The 22,270-nt window shown below is 41.4% G+C and overlaps 1 protein-coding gene across 2 annotated transcripts in view; it reads right to left on the bottom strand.

The window, feature by feature from the left end:
• Positions 1 to 22,270, bottom strand: part of MAPK1 (mitogen-activated protein kinase 1) — a 120,854-nt gene that overhangs the window by 12,011 nt on the left and 86,573 nt on the right. For both annotated transcript variants that reach the window (XM_072723414.1, XM_072723413.1), the window contains 4 exons: positions 20,269 to 20,385; positions 13,571 to 13,685; positions 13,140 to 13,271; positions 333 to 442 (listed from right to left, as the gene is read on the bottom strand). In XM_072723414.1, the coding sequence (XP_072579515.1) occupies positions 333 to 442; positions 13,140 to 13,271; positions 13,571 to 13,685; positions 20,269 to 20,385 (474 nt within the window). The remainder of the gene's footprint in view (positions 1 to 332; positions 443 to 13,139; positions 13,272 to 13,570; positions 13,686 to 20,268; positions 20,386 to 22,270) is intronic.

Genomic DNA, 22,270 nt, shown 5'->3' with positions numbered 1-22,270 from the left:
TCTTCCTGCCACAGACCATGACCACATTCTCTAGCCTTGGACTGCTTGTTTATTCGTGCTCCCCTTTATTCATCTATTTCCCCAGTCCCACCTCTGCTGCAGGTGCCCTGGAGGAAGCTTTCTGAGACAGAAGGGGCTTGGGGGGTGGGGTAGGGAGAGGTTTCAAGCTGTCATAGTACTAGTCCTCAGGCAGACAATGCAGGCTGAGAGGACCAGGTGTGGCACCATACACTTCTCAGAACCAATCTAACATGACATCTGGGCCCTTCCTGGTTGGGCCTACTGCTGCCTGATAGATATTCCTGAAGCAGCAGCCAGGGTATAGGTCTTACCTCATCACTTGGGTCATAATACTGTTCCAGATACGGATGGGCCAGAGCCTGTTCTACTTCAATCCTCTTGTGAGGGTTGAATGTCAACATTTTGTCCAGTAAATCCAGAGCTACAAAGAGAAAGGTTTTGCAGTGGTGAGAAGCCAAAGGAACATTTACTGACTACTTTCCATTTCCTGTTTAAGTAAATGGACCCATGAAACAATGGAACTAAGCATCACTATGGGGAGAAGAGCCAGCAGCACACTGGGTGCCTATTACCTCTCTGAGCTTCTCAAGACTGTGGCTAATCTAACAATTGCAGACCTAGACTCAGAAAGGTGATATGATCAGCCAAAGGCTGAAAGTGGAAGCCTAGGGTTCAAACCCAACTCTTCCTACAAAACCTGGATTTTTTTCCCCTAAATCATTCTTCTGTTTTGTAGGCATCTGAAGGTAAAGTGTTCTGTATGTATTTCTCTGAAATCCAAAGTCCTCTCTGCAATGGTCAGTTTATCTTTCAACATATAAAGAAGGCCTCTAAGGTCACAGAAGACAATGATCACTTGTTCTCCTGTGTGGTTTCCAGGTCCTGGCTGAGATCCACATGTGAAGCACAGGCCCCCTGGCCCACTCTGCAGCTTGGCATCTTTCTCCAAGGCCCAAAACAAAAGTATGCTCTCTTTTTTTTTTTTTTTTAAAGTTTATTAATTTATTTAAGTAATCCCTACACCCAACATGGGGCTCAAACCCATGACCTCTACATCAGTCACATGCTCCTCTGACTGAGCCAGCCAGGCACCCTCTAAGTATTCTCTTGATCTGGTCAGTAGCGAGCAGCTGAATATTTCTGTGTAGAGAGTACAGGAATAGGAAGCAAGTGTAGCATCAACCAGATCAAGATGGAGGGACAGCTAATGATTAGCTCACCCTGGTGGCCTCAATAGCTAGTGTCCAGGCACTACTTCAAGCCACGAGAAAAGCCAAAGGTCATGGCTGACAGTGGCTGGAACACGGGTTAAGGGAAATGTGACCGAACACTTCCTGCATTTAGTATCAGGCGCAGATTTCAATGAGAAAGAATACATGCTAGAAAAGACATTATCGCTCTGGTAAAGAAGCAGCAAAGGGAGCTTTTAAAAAAAGTGTCTGCTTTTATTTGACAATGCTTAGAACAGTGTTTCCAATTCATGTAGCAGGTCCTTTTCTCAAATTCAAGGCTATCGACGGAGTAGGGAGCTATCCATCTTTCTTAAGTCCTAGCTCATAGCTCTGAGGCACCCCTAAAAAATCCAAGGATTCCAAGAAACAAGTCTGATAATCCATTCCAAGTCTGAAAAACTACTAGGGAATAAAAAGAACATTCTTTTTTAAAGAACAGTGATCAAGGGGATCCCTGGGTGGCTCAGTGGTTAAGCGCCTGCCTTCGGCCCAGGGTGTGATCCTGGAGACCCAGGATCGAGTCCCATGTTGGGTTCCCTGCATGGAGCCTGCTTCTCCCTCTGCCTGTCTCTCTGCCTCTCTCATGAATAAATAAATAAAGTTTAAAAAAAAAAAAAAGGGAATACTTAAAAACAAACAAACAAACAAAAAAACCAGAATGGTGATCAATAAAATAAAACTGGGGGATCCCTGGGTGGCTCAGTGGTTTGGCGCCTGCTTTTGGTCCAGGGCGTGATCCTGGAGTCCTGGGATCGAGTCCCACATGGGGCTCCCTGCGTGGAGCCTGCTTCTCCCTCTGCCTGTGTCTCTGCCTCTTTCTCTCTATCATGAATAAATAAAATCTTTAAAAAATAAAATAAAACCAAAAATGAAAACATCGCCATCTACTCAATGAAGCCTTGTTTATCAGTGATAACTTATGAGGTTGTCAACCTCACTCATCTGCAAATTAGCACATATCACTAAGTCCTGAGAGTAAAATGGTAAAGGAAAATCATTTTAATCATTTATTCACTAAAAGCTGTGTTCAACCCGTGAGAGCAGCAGGCCTGTATACAGTCAGAATCTTAAGTGACTGACCACTTGTGTGCCTGAAGTCAATCTCAGGAGAGTTCAAAGCAGCAATTTACTGTCTGAGGTGACTGAAAGCAGAGGCGTGAGAGGACATGTGTGCACATGTGTGAGCATGCCTCAGTGTGGATACTCAGCTCTGTCTCCCATCTGTGACTTCCCTTATTGCACGTCACTCATCCTTAATCTTCAAGACAACTGTGAGATAATCTACGTGGTAAACCACATGCTGGATGTCATGAGAAATTCCACACAACACAGAACTTTTCTCATGTCCACAAGACAAACTGTAAAAAAGTTTTTTACATAACGCATTTCTACAAATAGTACATTTTTAAATTTATTTTTGCCTCTATAATCTCTTCAATACACATGAATGTACTGTAGGAAATTCGGGAACAAATTCGGGAACAGTGACACTTTGCTTTATAGGCTTTATGAGGACTTTTCAGGAGAGGAAGGAAGCTCTTAGGAATCTAGAGTGCTGACTAAAGCAGTGTCTTGGGCAGGAAAGGTATTTATCCCTGCAGCCAGGACATGGGGGCTCAGGGGCCCATGAACAGGCTAGGTTTCAGAGGCAGCTCTCTCAAGAGTCTGGACAATGCAGTACAATGATGAACTCAGGTGCCTCTGGCCCCAATCTAAGTTTCACAGAACCCCTGGCAGATGTGTGAACACATGACATGCCAGTTGCTGGGCATCAGTCTTACTATCTGTAACACAGATAATATTACCTGTAACACAGGTAATAAACCTACCCCTGTTCTCTCTCCATAAAAGAACTCACAGACATTCCCCAAACTTTTTTTAAAGATTTTTATTTATTATAATTTGAGAAAGCATGTGTGTGTGCATGGAGTAGAGGAAGAGAATCCCAAGTAGACTCCACACTGAGCATAGAGCCTGACATGGGACTCAATCTCACAACCCTGAGATCATGACTTGAGCCTAAAGAGTCGGACACTAAACCAACTCAACTACTCAGACACTCCTCAAAAACTTTCTTGAGATTAGAAGCTATTTGGCCTTTTGTCCAATTAGATACCCTCTGTCAGGAAAAATCCAGGAGAGTTTGGCCATAGATTGTAACATCATTGTTTCTAAGCTGCTGGGGGATACTTTTCCCCTCTAAATCTTGTTGGTACTAAGTTGGGAAGCACTTCAAAGCAGCTGGTATTTGGTAACTTAAACAGCTTTAAAATAGACCTTTTAGTTCCTTCAAGTTAAATTCTAGGCCCTTAAACATACAGGCAAAAATTGCAAAGGAAGATAGCTTTTTTTTCTGCTTGAAAAATAACTGGATCTCTAGCTTCCTTTTATTGCTTGTGCTATTTCTGCGTTATTCACAGCTACAGAAGGGGAAAAGGAGAGAAACGGGAAGCAGCTGGCAGGTGCTGATCTCACAGTCAGAGTGCCTGGCCTCCCTCCTCCCACGCCACACAGCAATCCACTGGCATCACTCAGATGGCATGAATCACTCTGCCTGTGCGTATGTTTCCTTGGATACAGGCTTTATTTCCCCTAAAAGACTGGAAGTCCCTTTGAGGCTGGGATTACATCTAACCACAATCCTGGACTCTCCTTGGTATCTTCCTAGAACCCCACACCTTCTCTTTAACTTCAGTGGTTACAAAGCAACAAGACCCTGCCCTTCTGATCCATGAGCTATTTTTTCTTCCCATCTTAGCCCAGACTCTAGGGTGAACCATAGGATTGGCTCTCCATAGCACCACAGCGGGTCCATCTCACCTATCCAGCAAAACTCTCCTCAGAGATCAAGGCTTCAACCTGTCACTCCCAACCTCAACCTGGATTTCTGAGCAGGGCCAGAGAAAAAGACCTAGCTGTTCAAACTGTGTCACTGCAACAATGCTTCTCAAACTTCCCGATCTTAGAACCCTACTCTTAAAACCTGTTGATGATTAATCTTAAAAACCAGTTAATTCAGACATAGTCCAACCTGTGTAAGCACTCCCACTGCATTCAGTATGTGTTCATGCTCTCATTTTGTCACACAGAAAGTGCAAAAGACATGTGAGAAGGGTGGGATTTAATTTTTTTTTTTTATTTATTTAATTATGATAGTCACAGAGAGAGAGAGAGAGAGAGAGGCAGAGACACAGGCAGAGGGAGAAGCAGGCTCCATGCACCGGGAGCCCGATGTGGGATTCGATCCCGGGTCTCCAGGATCGCGCCCCGGGCCAAAGGCAGGCGCCAAACCGCTGCGCCACCCAGGGATCCCCGAAGGGTGGGATTTAATAAAGTAAGGACTTTTCAGTGCTCTGTCAGGGACATTCTTATGTGCAGCTGGCACTGGTTTTTAGCTATGAGGACAGGGTACTGCCACTGCCTTGTCCTGGGTCGAGGTGCTGGCAGTCGTGCTCACTGCACCAAGAGTGCAGATGGCAGCATAGAGAAAGTGTGAGAATACCTTAAAACTATGAAAATAGTTTTAACCCTATAGACACCCTGAAAGAGCCTGGGGGAACTCAGAGGTCTAAGAAGGATGCTATTGAGAACTATGTACCACAAAAACACAAGATTTTTAATCATATCAAGGATCTCCCCAAAGTTCTGGGAATTTTTCTGCTCAGCTGCTTCTCTATTTCAAGATTCAACTCAGACAGCTTGAATCATATCTTTCCTGCCATGTGAACTTCATTACTCTGTGCTACTGAGGAAAGAGGAAAGAGGAGACCCTCTCCCTATTCAAAGCCAAACCTCCACAATGCTGTGGCCTGACCACAGCCAGCTCCCCTCATCTGGACTAGTTGTTCCTGTCTGCACTTTCCAGTTCGAACTTCCTGCTCATACTCAGTGCTTCAACTACCTTTTTTTTTTTTTTTTAAGATTTATTTATTTGGGAGAGAAAGGGCACACATAAGCTAGGTGGGAGGCAGAGGGAGAGAGAATCTCAAGCAGACTCTGAACTGAGTGAGGAGTCTGCTGCGGGGCTTGATCTCACAATCTTGAGATCATGACCTGACCCAAAACCAAGAGTCGCACAGTCAACCAACTAAGCCACACAGGGGTTCCTCAATTACTCTTATGTAGTCACCAATGACCCTTTAGTTAGAAGCCTCTCTGTTCCATGGAGGCTGCTGAGCATGTCCACTTTTCATGATGTCATCTATTGCTTCTGTGAAATATGCACTAGTTATTTTCTATGTCCATCATTCTTTCTAGTTTTTAAGAATTCCTACACCTATTACATTTTGGCCATTGAAGGTTCTTCAGGCACTACTAATATTAACTAGTCTAATAGCAATAAACTAATAATTCATGGAAGTCTCCCACAATTACCCTATGAGGTGGGAAATCCAATTTGTTCCAATTGAGATGAGGAAATTGTGAAATAGAGAAGTTAAATACCTTGTTCAAAGTCAAAGATTTGAGGTGGTGGGGCCCATATGAATTCAGGCTGGTTCTAGAGCACATAGCCTAAACCACTGTGCTATGACACCTTAACATCAATAGTTGGGGGGATCCCTGGGTGGCGCAGCGGTTTGGCGCCTGCCTTTGGCCCAGGGCGCGATCCTGGAGACCCGGGATCGAATCCCACATCGGGCTCCCGGTGCATGGAGCCTGCTTCTCCCTCTGCCTATGTCTCTGCCTCTCTCTCTCTCTCTGGGACTATCATAAATAAATAAAGATTAAAAAAAAATGTTTAAAAAAATTAAAAAAAAAAAAAGCATCAATAGTTAGGATAGGGATCCTTCAAATGTTTTTCAATTTGGAACATTTTACACCTATTGCTCAGGCGTAAAATAGACCTGACCTATCTATTTTAAGTTTTAAGCTTCTTTGTGGGAAAAAAAAAAAAACTAAATAAACTTTTATGTGATCAAATATATCATTTTTCTTTTATGTTTATCTTCTTGGTTTGTATGTTTTTAGAGCTTAGGAAGACAGTCTTTCTCCAGTAGGAGATCAAAAAAAATACTGAATACTCTAAAATATCATTGGCTTTTAATGGCATGTTTTTTTAAAAAAATATATCTAATTATCAATTCTTTCGGAATTCACTTTGAAGTGTGAGTAATGATTTAAACTGATTTTCTTCCAAATAGTTATTCAACTAGCCCAGTACCATCTGTTGAATAATAATCATTTCTTCCCCCTCACTGGAGTAATTTTGGAGAGAATCCTAAACTAAACTCTTTTGAAGAAAAATACACAATACTACTATTCAAAGGACTCAGCAATCAGAAATTTCTAATAAATATCTGACATATATTCAATCTCAGGATTTGTTTTTCTTTTATTAAGTAAGCTCTATGCCCAATGTGGGGCTTGAACTCATGATCCTGAGATTAAGAGTCCATGCCCTACTGAGCGAGCCAGGTGCCCCGCCTCAGTCGAAAAAAAAAAAAAAATTAAAATGTCACTTCTCTCCCATTTGGTTGGCAGATCCAAAAGTTCAATACCCTAAATTGCTGGGACAAAAAAATGCGACAGAACTGCTAAACTGCCTGCAGAGAGACTCAAACAATCTACAGGCCATCAGCTGTCTCTGAAAACATCCATCTTCCCCACAGCCTTGATCACATGGTGGATCATCAACCTTGGTGCGTTCTACTGGAGGCCGGGGGGAGGGATTACTGATCTTTCAATTTTCATATCCGAAATAATAATATCTTTTCCTATATTTGAGATATTTACATTTTCTTTTTTGTAAACTATCATTAACCAGACTTAAAACTGCCAGTGTTTCAGCTTGAAAGTTTTAGAGTTGTGAGTTCCCTGAAGTCTTCCATTTATTATTCACGTCATTTTTATACTAGTCCAGACTATTCGCTCCATGCAGGCAGGTAATCAATTTTTTTTTTTTTTATGATAGTCAGAGAGAGAGAGAGAGGCAGAGACACAGGCAGAGGGAGAAGCAGGCTCCATGCACCGGGAGCCCGACGTGGGATTCGATCCCGGATCTCCGGGATCGCGCCCTCGGCCAAAGGCAGGCGCTAAACCGCTGCGCCACCCAGGGATCCCCAGGTAATCAATTTTATAGTTGTTCTAAGTCCAGGGTCTTAGAAATCCGATGGCACAGAACACTCAGATCTATTTATTAAAATAAATGAAATTATGTACATTATAGTAAAAAACTAGAAAGAATCTGGTGGCAGATTAAATATGGCCACAAATCCCTCTCAAAAATGGTGAGTTTTTTTTTCCACCACTTGAATCTTTGCTGACCTTGTCATTTGCTTTGACCAACAGATTGTGGCAGAAGTGTCTGCTATTCTCAGACCTTGCAGCTTCTGTTCTTTCTCTTTTGGAATATTTCTGCTGATGTCATAAGTCACCCATTTGGGTCTACTGTAAGATGACAGGCAATGGCACAAAGGAAAAGCAACTGCAAGATGTGGTAAGGCTACTTCGGACCATGCAACTTGAGGAGACCTAAGCAGACCCACTTAGCTACGCCCAGGTCAACAGATTTATGAACAAATACGTGGTGGTCATTATAAGGCCCCAAACTGTGGTTTGTTATGCAGCAATAGATAACTGAAGTGAACTTTAAGTCCAATATGAAACTGGTTAAAGACACTATAGTCATCCTTATTAGGGACTACTACCTAGCTTTCTTTATAACTAGGCATATGGAAAAGACCTCTGAGATATATAAATGAAAAAATTCAGTCTTACGATCTCAGAATCTAGACCTACAAATTCCAATAGTCTAGACTTTTATACAACCTTGTGATGCATGTACTATTACTAACTCTATTTTATAATCGGGAGGGGCGCCTCAGTTGGTTAGGACTCTGACTCTTGATTTTGGCTCAGGTCATGATCTCAGGGTCCTAGGATTGAGCCCCCATCTGGCTCTGAGTTCAATAGGGAGTCTGTTTGAGATTCTTTCCCTCCCCTTCTGCCCCTCTCTTGGCTCACGTGCTTACTCTCTCAAATAAATCAATCTTAAAAAATTCTAAATAAATAAATAAACAAATGGGAAAACTGAGACCCAAAGGGGTTAAAAAGTTTGTCTGAAGTTCACGCAGCTAGTAAGTGGCTTGGCTATGAACTGAAACCAGGAGGTCTGGCTGGAAAGCCTGTGTTCCTAACATCGTAATGCTATGTTGCTCACTCCAGCACTACCAATCCCATTTTCCCTCTTTCTTTATTCTATTTATAGTCCCCTCCCTGCTTCATTATTTTCATCTAAAGCCTATATTTCAAAATTAAATCTCTGGATTTTAGTAATTTTTAAAGATTTTTTAAAAATTTTATTCAGGAGAAACACACAGAGAGAGGCAGAGACACAGGCAGAAGAAGAAGCAGGTTCCCCATGGGGGGAGCCCAATGTGAGACTCCAAGATCACGCCCCAAGCTGAAGGCAGACACTCAACCACTGAGCCACCCAGGAGTCCTGGGTTTTAGTAATGTTAATTATTATCTAAATAAACCAATCTTAAAGTTCATAGCTTTAATTTAAAGATGATAATCTAGGGATCCCTGGGTGGCGCCTGCCTTTGGCCCAGGGCGCGATCCTGGAGACCCGGGATCAAATCCCACATCGGGCTCCCAGTGCATGGAGCCTGCTTCTCCCTCTGCCTGTGTCTCGGCCTCTCTCTCTCTCTGTGACTATCATAAATAATAAAATTTAAAAAAAATTAAAAAAAATAAATAAAGATGATAATCTAAATACAAATCTCATCTAATTTGATACTAATCATAACAATAAAAGAGCGAGGAAATAAACAGGGGAAGCCTGGAAGTCTATTTATTATAAAGTTTTAATTATGCAGTTTTGTTGTGCATCCACCTCTTACAAAAGCAACTTAGGAAGTAAGATTTATGTAACATGCTTGGGACAACACAGAATACAAGCCCATCTAATCAGTAACAAATGCAATGCATGTACAGGTATAATTTTTTAAAATCTTACAATTATAATACATTATGTAATTACAGAATTATAACTAAATAGGTTAAAGCTATGCACCCATTGCCATAGCAAAATGTTAAAGGTTACTTTGGGATTCTGGTAATTAAGTGTTTCTTTTACCTACTATTCTTTCTAGATTTCCAAACTGTCTCTCATGGTAACACACTACCTTCATTATCAGAGGTTTTAAAAGATAGTTCCTTCTATATTCAAAAGAAATTCAATTTTTTTTTTAATTTTTTATTTATTTATGATAGTCACAGAGAGAGAGAGAGAGGCAGAGACACAGGCAGAGGGAGAAGCAGGCTCCATGCACCGGGAGCCCGATGTGGGATTCGATCCCGGGTCTCCAGGATCGCGCCCTGGGCCAAAGGCAGGCGCCAAACCGCTGCGCCACCCAGGGATCCCAAGAAATTCAATTTTAAACCACCAAGTGTTTCTGAACTTTGACTCAGGTTAGTACATTAAACAAATTCAACAGCTAAGCTGACAATTATTAAAGCAAAACAAAAATAGACATACACACAAAACAGTAAAAGGTAGAAAAAGCTGAATTTCCGAAAGACTAGATGAAATATTGTGGTTTTAAATAATGCTTCCGAAAGACTAGATGAAATATGTTGGGCATGGAGCCTGAGCTCATGGCCTTGACTGAGATTAAGAGTCTCATGCCCTACCAACTGAGCCAGCCAGGCTCCCCTGGATGAAATGTTTTTAAATCATTAAAGAAAAGCCAGATCCATGTACTAACATGGAAAGACACTCAGACACAATTCTATTAACGGTGACCTTAATTATAAAGGGATTTCACTTTTTAAATTGAATATTCCTAAAACTTTTGATTTTTTACCAAATAAAGTAGCTGACATAGTAATTATTTATAGAAAGGAAATTTTAGGTAAAAATATAAATCTGTATGAAGATAAAGAAAGCTATGAAAGAACAAGTCCTAAGATGTTGGATGTTGGCAAGTTGCTCTCTCTCTGGTTTCCTTTTTTATTTAAAAAAAATTTTTTTTAAAGATTGTATTTATTCATGAGACACACACACACACAGAGAGAGAGAGAGAGAGAGAGAGAGAGAGAGAGAAAGAGAGAGACAGAGGCAGAGGCTCCATGCAGGGAGCCTGATGTGGGACTCGATCCTGGGGACTCGAGGATCACGCCCTGGGCTGAAGGTGGCGCTAAACCGCTGAGCCACTGGGGCTTCCCTCTCTCTGGTTTCCTATTCTGATTTCTTCTTGCACTTTTAAGGACCCTTGTGATTATACTGGGCCCACTGAGATAGTGCACAACAATCTCCACCTTCTTAAAATCAGATGATAAGCAACCTTAATTCCTCTTTTCCATGTCACCTAATATATTCACAGATCCTGGGGATTAGGATGTGGACATCTTTGGGGATGTGGTCATTACTCTGCCTACCACAATTCTGTAATAAAGCTTTTAAAAACAGCCACCAATGAGAAAACAAAAAGCACAACCACCTAATATATTTAACAGATACATGCTAAATAGGCATAAAGGATAAATAATTATTAAAGTTAACTTAAAATATAAAAGGGTAAAATGAAATCTATCATCTTTCTTTTATGGATGAATGCTCCTGCTATTTTATCTAAGAAATCTTTGTCCAACCTAGGGTCATAAAGATTCTGTTCTGTCTTCCTGAAGTTTAATAGTTTTAGGCCTATATTCCATTTTTAGGTTTTTATAGGGGGGGGTGTGACATATAGAGATCTCCTGGCACCATCTGTTCAAGAGACTGATACAAGCAATAATGTTGATATATCTTGGGGCACCTGGGTGGCTCAGTTGGTTAAGCATCCAACTCTTGATTTTGGCTCAGGTCATGATCTCAGGGTCATGAGATCGAGCCCAGTGTGAGTGTGCTTAAGATTCTCCCCGCCCCCCAAAAAGATTCTTTTTCCCTTTCCCTCTGCCCCTCCCCGTCCTGCACACATGCACACATATGTGCCTTTTCTCAAGAAATAAAGAAAGGAAAAAAGAAATATTGGTAATTCCCAAATGCATTACACTGAGTGGAAGAATCCAGACATAAGAGGCTACATACTGCCTAATTAATTACAATTTCTATAACATTCTGGAAAAGGCAAACTATAAACAGAGAAATGAGATCAGGGATTGCCAGGGACTAAGGAAGAGAAATGGGTACAAGGAGCAACTTTTGGGGTGATGAAAATAATCCATATCTTGATTTTGGTGGCAGTTATGTGACTATATACATTTGTTAAAAGTCAAAGACCACACAATTAAAAAGGATGAATTTTACTCTCCATAAGTTATTCTTCAAAGAAACATGACCTGATCAATTATGCAATAACAAGATGAAAATAGTGTAATTTGTGTTGCAGGCTCCCAAACTTTCTGAATCCTAAAAATGTGAACTTAATCCAAGTTAAAAAGTAGGTGAAAAGGATTAAGAGGTACAAACTTCCAGTTCTTTATTTTATTTTTTTTTTCTTTATTTATTTATGATAGTCACACACAGAGAGAGAGAGAGGCAGAGACACAGGCAGAGGGAGAAGCAGGCTCCATGCACCGGGAGCCCGATGTGGGATTCGATCCCGGGTCTCCAGGATTGCGCCCTGGGCCAAAGGCAGGCGCCAAACCACTGCGCCACCCAGGGATCCCGTCAAACTTCCAGTTCTAAAGTAAGTGCGTCACAAGGACAAAAAGCACGGTATAGGAAATATAGTCAATACTGTAATGCTTTTATCGTGGTGAGCATTTCATAATGTATGTAATTATGGAATAACTATGCTGCATACCTGAAACTAATTTATTATTGTATGTCAAGTACAATAAAAAAAAAAAAACTTTTTTGAAAGGGAGCAAAGAGGGGTGCCTGGCTGGCTCAGTGGGTAAAGCATGTGACCTGTGATCTCGAGATTCTAAGTTCTCACTCCACACGGGGTGAGGGCCGGGCGGGGAAGGCTTGCACATGTATACTTGAAAAAAAAAAAAAAAAAAAGGAAGAATAAAATAAGGGATGCCTGGGTGGCTCAGTTGTTTAAGTGTCTTGACTCTTGATTTCAGCTCAGGTCATGATCTCAGAGTTGTGGAACTGAGCCCCGCATCAGGCTCCATGCTCAATGTGAATATGCTTTCCCTCCCTTTGTTCCTCTCCCTGCTCATGTGTGCACACACTCTCTCTCAAATATATAAATAAAAAAAAAGTCTTAAAAAAATAGTAAAATACGGGCGCCTGGGTGGTTCAGTGGTTGAGCATCTGCCTTCAGCTCAGGTCGTGATATTGGTGTCCTGGGACTGAGTCCCACAACAGGCTCCCTGCAGGGAGCCTGCTTCTGCCTTTGCATCTCTCATGAATAAAATAAAATCTTGAAAAAATAAAAAATAAAAAGAAGTATTTGTCTTTGAACAATGTAAACAGATACAGGCTCCTCCTGAAAAACTGGAACTTAAAAAAATAATAATTTAAAAATAAAAACAGATTTAAAAAATAAAAAGCAATGGGGTGCCCGGGTGGCTTAGTTGGCTAAGTGTGTGCCTTCAGCTTAGATCATGATCCTGGGGTCCTGGGATCAAGCCCTGTGTCAGGCTCCCTGCTTAGCAGAGAGCCTGCTTCTCCCTCTCTCTCTGCCCCTCCCCACCCTACCCCTGACTCATGTGGGCACTCTCTCTCAAATAAATAAAATCTTTAAAAAACAAATAAATAAAAAAGCAAAGAAACTATAAGGTGGAAAACGATACAGTCATTCCTAGATTCCCATATCCTATGCCACTGCTTGAAAAATGAAAGAGGAGAAAACAGAGTGACCACTAAATAAGGCATTATCCAACAGGCTAACTTTTCAAGCTAGTGACCTAACAATTTAACCAGTAAAACACACAAGCAAATAAACAGCTAAATCTAAGAAAAATTATCAATAAAATAACATTTACCTTTGGAGTCAGCATTTGGGAACAGCCTGTTCCATGGCACCTTATTTTTGTGTGGAAGAGAAAGCAAGTAGTTTCTAGCTTTTAAATTTATTATACAGTTCAGGTCTTCCTGTGATGGGGATCCAAGAATACCTATCAGATAAAATAATTAGCTGTTAATTATCCAGACCCAGGTAGACTGACCACACACTATTGGCTTCAGGGCACAATGGGCTCTAATAGCTGTTTTCTCACCATCTCCCCATGCTTACCTTTCTTAACAAGTTTTTACAGCATCCTTAACATTTCGAATCAAGCAAGATTACAAACTCATAGGTTAAAGAGGTTAAAGAGTTGTCAAAACTACTCTTAGTTTCATGAAGTGGCTCTTAACATAAACTGTGGAAGGTGAACTAAGTAAATCTACCCTCTACAACGTTTGGTAACCTTACCCAAAATGTGGTTCAGCTGGTCGAGATAATGCTTCCCCGGGAAGATGGGCCTGTTGGACAGCATCTCTGCCAGAATGCAGCCTACAGACCAAATATCAATGGACTTGGTATAGCCCTGTAGTGGGAAGGGAGAAGAGACTGAAAATGATATATAATATTACAGAACACAGTGAGATCGTCCTACATGACAGGTACATGGCTGATAGCAATTTTACCTTCTCCACTGGCTCATAAGACTGCGCAGAATCAATAATTTGGCTTTCTTATAAGTTGTTGGACAACCAAGATTACTTGATTTTATTTCTCTTTTCAAAGTTGACTGATATGGGTAGTCCAGGTAGCTCAGCGATTTAGCGCCGCCTTCAGGCCAGGGTGTGATCCTGGAGACCCAGGATCAAGTCCCACGTCAGGCTCCCTGCACGGAGCCTGCTTCTCCTTCTGCCTGTGTCTCTGCCTCTCTCTCTTCTCTCTGTGTTTCTCATGAATAAATAAAATCTTTTTTTTTTTTTATAAATTTTTATTTATTTATGATAGTCACACAGAGAGAGAGAGAGAGAGAGAGAGGCAGAGACACAGGCAGAGAGAGAAGCAGGCTCCATGCACTGGGAGCCCGACGTGGGATTCGATCCTGGGTCTCCAGGATCGCGCCCTGGGTGAAAGGCAGGCACCAAACCGCTGCGCCACCCAGGGATCCCTAAAATCTTAAAAAAAAAAAAAAAAAAGTTGACTCACTTATTATTAAATGAGAATTTCCAAAGTATACCTCATTCCTTTTTTTTTTTTTTTTCCTCATTCCTTTTCTCAAATGATTTGAGAGAAAGAATCCTTATAAGCTGAAGATGGAAAAAGCAATAACATCCCTTGCTTTAGGACATCTGTGGCCCACTTATTCATTTTGAAAACGTGAAACCAACTCAAAAGAAGCAGCACTGCTATACTTCCAGAATATCTTTGCCCATTTTGCAAGTCATTTCCAAAAAAAATCAGGCTGAAAACCATTGATCTTGGGGGTGGGGGTACATGGGACAATGATACACAGTGCCCAGGGTGTGCTGGCTCCATTACAGTTTACCAATCCATATTTCCTATCTTTTATTTCTATTCAATTTTCAGGTATGATTTTTTCTTTTAAAGGAATTCTGTGAAAAGACTAGGAATAATTATCTAAATCATACAACAGTGTAAAAAAAGATAGCTCTCCAAGGAGGGTAAGTTAAGTTGAATTTTATGGAAAATGCTAGGTGATAAATAGTAATAGTGATAATACGAATAGAGGAAAAAAATTCAGCCAAATATTAAAGTTTAGAGAAACATAGCGAAAAAAATTCTGAAAATCAAACACAGTATGATCAGATCTGCAACTATGATAAAATGGGGTTGAATTTCAAGATAATTATTCCCAAAATTCTTGTAATCCAAAATAACTTTTGTTTTGAGCCAAAGCTAAATAAAGAGGAACATTTAAAACACACACACAAAATAACTAAAAGGAACCAGGGCTCCCTGGAGAAATGGCTGCTCCAAGTCTGAGACAGGGAAAAGTACTATGAGCATCTAGTGCCAAAAAGTAAAGTAGCGCTCAACATTAGTGGGGACATGTCAAAGTGGCTCCTATTAGAAAGTCTGGGACAATGTCAACATCAAATACAGAATGGTAGCTATGGAACTGAAGCCACTGAATAAGATAACCAGGAGTTAATAAGTGGAGAGAACTAAAAGAAGGAATGATAGAGGTACAAAATCATCAATGCATGGTAAAAAGTAGTGGTTGAAAGTATGATGAAGAAGATAACTTACACAATCTTAAAGTACTTCCCCACAAATTCCTACTCACCTAATAACAAATATTACCATAATTAACCATAATGATCACCATTACATGGCAGAGAATCAAAGGACACCATTTAACCAAAGTATCAACATGTAGTTCACCAATACAGACATAAACCAGCTTTACCTCTTGACAGCATACTGAGAATAAAACATTGTTTTGTGGTACTCATGCCCAGAATACATGACACAAAATTGAGGTGCATTCTACAAAACAGCCACCTGTACCCTTCAAAAGGATCAAGGTCAAGAAAGGCCGAGGAATTATTTCAGATTGAAAAAGAATGGAGAAACAACACAATGTGAGAGCCTGGAGCAGGGAGAGAAAAGCTATAAAGATTATTGGGACAATACTTAAAATTTGAATATAAATGATGCATTAGACGTTGGATCAGTATTAAATTTCCCACTTTTCCTGCAAGCTGAAAATTCTATGAAAATAAAATGTTACAAATACACACAGCATGCCAGCCTGCCAAAATGGGGATACGAGTATAAAGATGATAATGGACAGCACATATTTCATAAGTCCATAATAAATGTTTTTTTTGTTTGTTTGTTTAAAGCTGGGATGGGCACCTGGGTGGCTCAGATGGACTCTTGGTTTTGGCTCAGGTCATGATCAAGCCTTGCACTGAGCTCCCCACTCAGCAGGGAGTCTGCTTCCTCTCTCTTTCTCCCCACACCCAGCTTGTGTACTCTTTCTAAAATGACTAAATCTTTTTTTTTTTTTTTTAAAGATCTATTTATTTATTCATTCAGAGAGAGCAAGAGAGAGGCAGAGACACAGGCAGAGGAAGAAGCAGGCCCCATGCAGGAAGCCCGACATGGGACTCGATCCCAGGTCTCCAGGATCACACCCCAGGCTGCAGGCGGCGCTAAACCGCTGCGCCACCGGGGCTGCCCCTAAAACGACTAAATCTTAAACAAACAAACAAAGGTGGGAGACAGGAAGAGAAAAGAGAAAAAAAAAAGGAAGCTCTTCACAGAATAGCAGCGAATTAATGTAGAATGAATACTTTTGGAAAATTCCCAATATAAGTGATAGGGGCAAGGGGTCATTGAGGGTTTAAACTGCTGAGAAACAGAAGCTGCTCCATATATGTGGTTCCAAGAATCCATGGGGTTCCTGCCAGAAGAGTATGACCTAAACCTAATCATAAGGAACTGATCTGTACTCTGCAAAGCATTCAATGTCATGAAGAAGACAGGAAGGGCGGGAGGACCGTTCTAGAGTGAGCACAATGCATGAAACGTGATTAGATCACAGACTGTAAATAAAACAAACAGCTGTAAAGAACTTCTGGGCAGGATAACTAGGTTGTCACTGAATTAATGCTTACTGTCTCAATGTGCTAAGGGTATTACGGGTGTGGGGAAAGAACACCCCTCTGCCTTTAATGAGTATCAGTATGGCCCCAAGGGTCTAGGAGTAAAGTGGTATTTTATGTTGGTGAAGTGTCAGAAGGTTTGGCCAAAGCGAAGAGATGAGGCGGCAGGGAGGGAGGCAGAGATAGCCACGGAAGGAGTAGTAAGATGTTAATAGCTTGTTAAACCTAGGGAAGGGAAAACAAAACAAAAACGAGGGAAGGAGTGTATGGGTGTTCACTGTACTCTCAATTTTTCTACAGGTTTGAAAATGTTCTAAATTAATAAGAAAAAACTTAATACGGTGCTAGAAGTAACATTCTCAGGCTAGAGGTGCTGTAAATAAACGAATTTCCCACTCAGTTTTCATCAGTTAACTCTACAAGCAGGAGGCACTGGGCATCTTATAAAACACAGAGGCCATCCTTTTGGGTTACTTCCCCCCCAAGAAGGTGAAGACAGTGGAGTCGCCTCAAACTGTGTTGGAGGCTGCAGGGCCACGAAGGCACCAGGGTAAAAAGCCCACTGCCAGCTCTCTGTTACAACCACCAGCACCACGCACACACGCAAATTCTTCTGGTTTGGATTGGCTGTCACATGGCCAGTCCAAAGAAAGAACCTGCTATTTGGGACTATGTGTAATACAGAATTATGAGAATCAACATGGCATTTTCTTCTTTGAAACATCTGTTACACTACATCCTTCTTTATAATGAAATTTATTTTAATGGAATTTTACTTTTATAACTAAACTGAACAAATGTTTATCTAGAATAACTAACTGCTTTAAACAAATTCCACTTCCTCACAAAACAACTTAGTGTTCATCTCAAGTTTTTCTATTTATAAAGGATGGAGAAAGAGAGTGAAGCTCATGGGCTAATGGATTCCCTTAAAGCTTCTTAGGTCAATTTCTGGTTCCTAGATCTGAGGCACAAGGCCCAATGCCAGTTTTATTGCTTTTCTTCATATATCTTCACATTACATTAACAGTATATGGCACTGAAGAAGATGTGACCCTGGAGCTGGACCCAGGCAACAGGAAGCTCCTTACCCACTTCCCTGTCCTTGAACATACAGTCTGACCACTGCTTCCACAATGGGAGCCATTTTCAAGGATGTAGCCTAGAATAGGTATTTTGGAGGCCATCTGGACAGTATATGTGACTGAGCCCAGTTAAGGCCTCTATGTAAACTTTTAAGGTTTGGCAGGTGAATACAGAAATTGACTGACTTTGTGGTTGCCCAAGACAAGCTTTGTAATAAGTATGTATTAAAATATGTAAAAAGGGCTACCCGGGTGGCTCAGCAGTTGGGTGCCTGCCTTCAGCTCGGATCCTGGATTGAGTCCCACATCGGGCTCCCTGGAGGGAGCCTGCTTCTCCTTCTGCCTGTGTCTCTGTCTCTCTCTGTGTATCTCTCATGAATAACAAATAAATCTTAAAAAAAGAAGTATGCAAAAAAATTTATGTACTAAAACTGCCTCTACCAATCTGGACCATGCTGCCTCTTCAGTTTCTCCTTGTCCACTTGGTACTGGGGGTACTTGGCAAACCAACAGATGGAATTAAGTGCAAATTTTGAGATATTAGGGATGCCCGGGTAGCTCAGTGGTGGAGCGTCTGCCTTCAGTTCAGCATGATCCCAGATTCTCAGGATCGAGTCCCACATCAGGTTCCTCGCAGGGAGCCTGCTTCTCCCTCTGCCTGTGTCTCTGCCTCTCTCATGAATAAATAAATAAAATCTAAAAAAAAATTTTTTTGAGATATTACAGAAGTATGTGGAGTTCACGCTTTTTCAAATTTGATACTTCACTTATATACTATTTGCAAATGATATATTAAAAAAACTGACTTCGGGACGCCTGCGTGGCTCAGAGGTTAAATGCCTGCCTTCCACCCAGGGCATGGTCCTGGAGTCCTGGGATCGAGTCCAGCATTGGTCGCCCTGCATGGAGCCTGCTTCTCCTTCTGTCTATGTCTCTGCCTGTCTCTCATGAATGAATAAAATCTTAAAAAAAACAAAACAAAACAAAAACAAACTGACTTCAACTAGTTTGTCCAAAATAAACTTTGGAAAGAAAAAAAAATACTGAATCTCTTTTAAAAAAAAAAAAAAAAAAATAGGGCAGCCCCAGTGGCGCAGCGGTTTAGCGCCGCCTGCAGCCTAGGGCGTGATCCTGGAGACCCTGGATCGAGTCCCATGTCTGGCTCTCTGCATGGAGCCTGCTTCTCCCTCTGCCTGTGTCTCTGCCTCTCTCTCTCTCTCTCTCTCTCTGTGTGTCTCTATGAATAAATAAATAATCTTTAAGAAGAAGAAGAAGAAAAATAAACAAACAAACAAACAAATAAATAAATAAATCGGGCAGCCCGGGTGGCTCAGTGGTTTAGTGCTGCCTTCAGCTCAGGACGTGATTCTGGAGGCCCGGGATCCAGTCCCATGTCGGGCTCCCTGCCTGAAGTCTGCCTCTGTCTCTGCCTCTGTGTGTGTGTGTGTGTGTGTGTGTGTGTGTGTGTGTGTGTGTGTGTCTCATGAATAAATAAAAAATCTTTAAAAAAAATCCTGGTGTACTTTTCTTTAAAAAAAATTATTTATTTATTTATTTGGCAGAGAGTGTGTGCACAAGTAGGCATAGGAGCAGGCAGAGGAAGAAGCAGGCTCCCCACTCACTGAGCAGGGAGTCCACTGCAGGCTCTTGACCTGGGATCATGACCTGAGGTGAAGGCAGATACTTTACCAACTGAGTCACCCAGGTGCCCCCAAAATACTGAATCTCAATCTCCACAGCAGCCCTCAGTGTGTGCCACCTGGCTCATAAACCTAACAAAGATGTCATACTTCACTTTTTCTTGCCTTTATAAATTTATTCAATCATTTCTTATAACCAAGGCACAGATATTGTTAGAAATGATTGCCTTCCACCTGTATGCACTCTCCATAGCCACTTTCAAATGCAGAGGTGCATTTGGAAGCAGGACCACCACATAATTTTGAAAGAACCCATAGTAGTTCCTGTTCTTTCCACACCTATGTTTTCTTCAAACTACAGTACAATTTTGCTGAAGAGACATTCTTCATTATCAGATAAATCTGACTTTTATAGAATAGTCCTGGCCCACCTTCAGAAAAATATGCACTTGGGATAACCTATAACAAGCCCAGCCTGTACTCAGCTGTGGCAGCAGTGATTGTAAAAGCTGCCATAAGAAAGACTTCAGAAGAGCGGACCAACAGCCAGGAAGGACACAGACCATTTGTTTTAACAGTGACCAGACAGGCATGCCCCCCAATTCTACAACACATCACCATTACTGCAGTGGAGGTAAAGAGGCCAAAACCCAGGGCCTGGAAGGTTCATCCTGGAGATTAAGCATGATTCTGGCCACACAGGCCAAGCCTCAACCTAGGTAGACACAGACTTACTGAGAGGGAGACTTAGCAACACAGAGCCACAGTTCTTTTGCTTTTTGGTTTTCTTTTTATGCAAACCTTATCCTTACCTTGGAATTCAACATAATTTCTGGAGCCCTGTACCAACGTGTGGCTACATACTCCGTCAGGAACCCTGTGTGATCATGATCCGGATCTGCAACACGGGCCAAGCCAAAGTCACAGATCTAGAAGAGAAAAAAAAAGGGACACCTCAGAGACTGTAATGAAATTAGTACCTCAGACTTACTTCCTGTCCTCCTTCCACCAGATTCATAAATGCAGGTACCTCCAAAGATTCTTCCCACTTCCTTCCCTTCCATGCAGTCAAATCTATTCCCAAAGCCTTAGAAGAGGTTTCATATACTAAAGATGAAATTTTTTAAGGTAAATATCCAGCCTCTAATTTTTGCTGACTCATAGAAGTGCCTGCTGGCTATCCATACTTTGGTGCTACTCCAGACTCCAACACATATAAAATTTAAATATAATACACAGTTGACTCTTGAAGAACATGGGTTTAAACTATGCAAGTCTGCTCAAATGTAGATTTTTTTTAAAAAAGATTTTATTTATTTATTCATAGAGACACACACATAGAGAAAGACAGAGACATAGGCAGAGCGAGAAACAGGGCTCCATGCAGAGAGCCTGACGTGAGACTCGATCCTGGGTCTCCAGGCTCATGCCCTGGACTGAAAGCGGTGCTAAACCGCTGAGCCACCCAGGCTGCCTAGATATTTTTTTTTTTCAATAAATATCTGGAGGGACGCCTGGGTGGCTCAGTGTCCTTCAAGACCACATGCTGCCACCAAGCTACCTTCCCGATCTCATGTCTCCCACTACCTTCTCTGCCCACATCTATTCTTACTGACTCCAGACTACACCTGCTTTTATAATCTAACTATACAATGACCTCTCCACTGAGTGCCCTAGCCATACCATTCCTTTACCCTAAACCCAGCTTGAAAGTTACCCCTTCTGAGAGGTATCCCAGCAATCAACAATATCCCCCATCCAAGAACTGGTTGCTCACTTTTCTTTTTTCTTTTTTTTTAATTTAAAGATTTTGTTTATTTATTCATAGAGACACAGGCAGAGGGAGAAGCAGGCTCCCTACAGGAAGCCCGACGTGGGATTCAATCCGCGGTCTCCAGGATCACACCCCAGGCTGCAGGCGGTGCCAAATCGCTGCGCCACCAGGGCTGCCTGGTTGCTTACTTTTCTAAACTCCTCTAATACTTTGTTAGACGCTTATTAAAGTACATCCCACAATCCATGATAGTTAGCTGTCCATATGCCCATCTCCCCAGCTAAAAGAGTATCAAGTCCCTAAAAAAGGCAACACTTGATTGACTTGTTATTCCTATGTGACACACATGGTGGGCACTTGATGTTTGGTGAACAAATGCCTTACTTTACATGTTTATAGGAAGCACAACTGGGGTGGATTAATTGGCACAGACCCTGGTACTGACCATTTTTCACAATATCTGAATTATTGATAATCTTAAAAAATAAAAGTGAAGGACACCTGAGTGGCTCAGTGGTTGAGCATCTGCCTTCGGCTCGGGGCATGATCCTAGGGTCCTGGGATTGAGTCACAAGGAGCCTGCTTCTCTCTCTGCCTATGTCTCTGCCTCTCTCTGTGTCTCTCTCATGAATAAATAAAATCTCCAAAAAAAAAAAAAAAATCAGAGTATAGAATTACTGGGATTAAAACCTTACGTTAAATAATCCTTAGTTAAAAAAAAATCGTTAGTAAAATTACACCTTTCAAAAGTGGCAATACTGAGGAAGGAAAAATTAAAAACTGGAATTCCTAGTTTTCCTTTGCTAGGAAAGATGACATAACCTATCATACTGAATTCTGCAATACATCTATTTCTTTAAGATTATTATTATTTTTTTAAGATTGTTTTTTCTAGATTTATTTATTTATGATAGACATAGAGAGAGAGAGAGAGAGAGAGAGAGAGAGAGAGGCAGAGACACAGGAGAAGGGAGAAGCAGGCTCCATGCCGGAGCCTGATGTGGGACTTGATCCCGGGACTCCAAGATCGTGCCCTGGGC

Source organism: Vulpes vulpes, chromosome 10 (assembly GCF_048418805.1).
Source record: "Vulpes vulpes isolate BD-2025 chromosome 10, VulVul3, whole genome shotgun sequence".
Taxonomy (NCBI): domain Eukaryota; kingdom Metazoa; phylum Chordata; class Mammalia; order Carnivora; family Canidae; genus Vulpes; species Vulpes vulpes.
The sequence above is the reverse complement of the archived record's forward strand: the minus strand, read 5'-3'. Positions and strand labels throughout refer to the sequence as shown.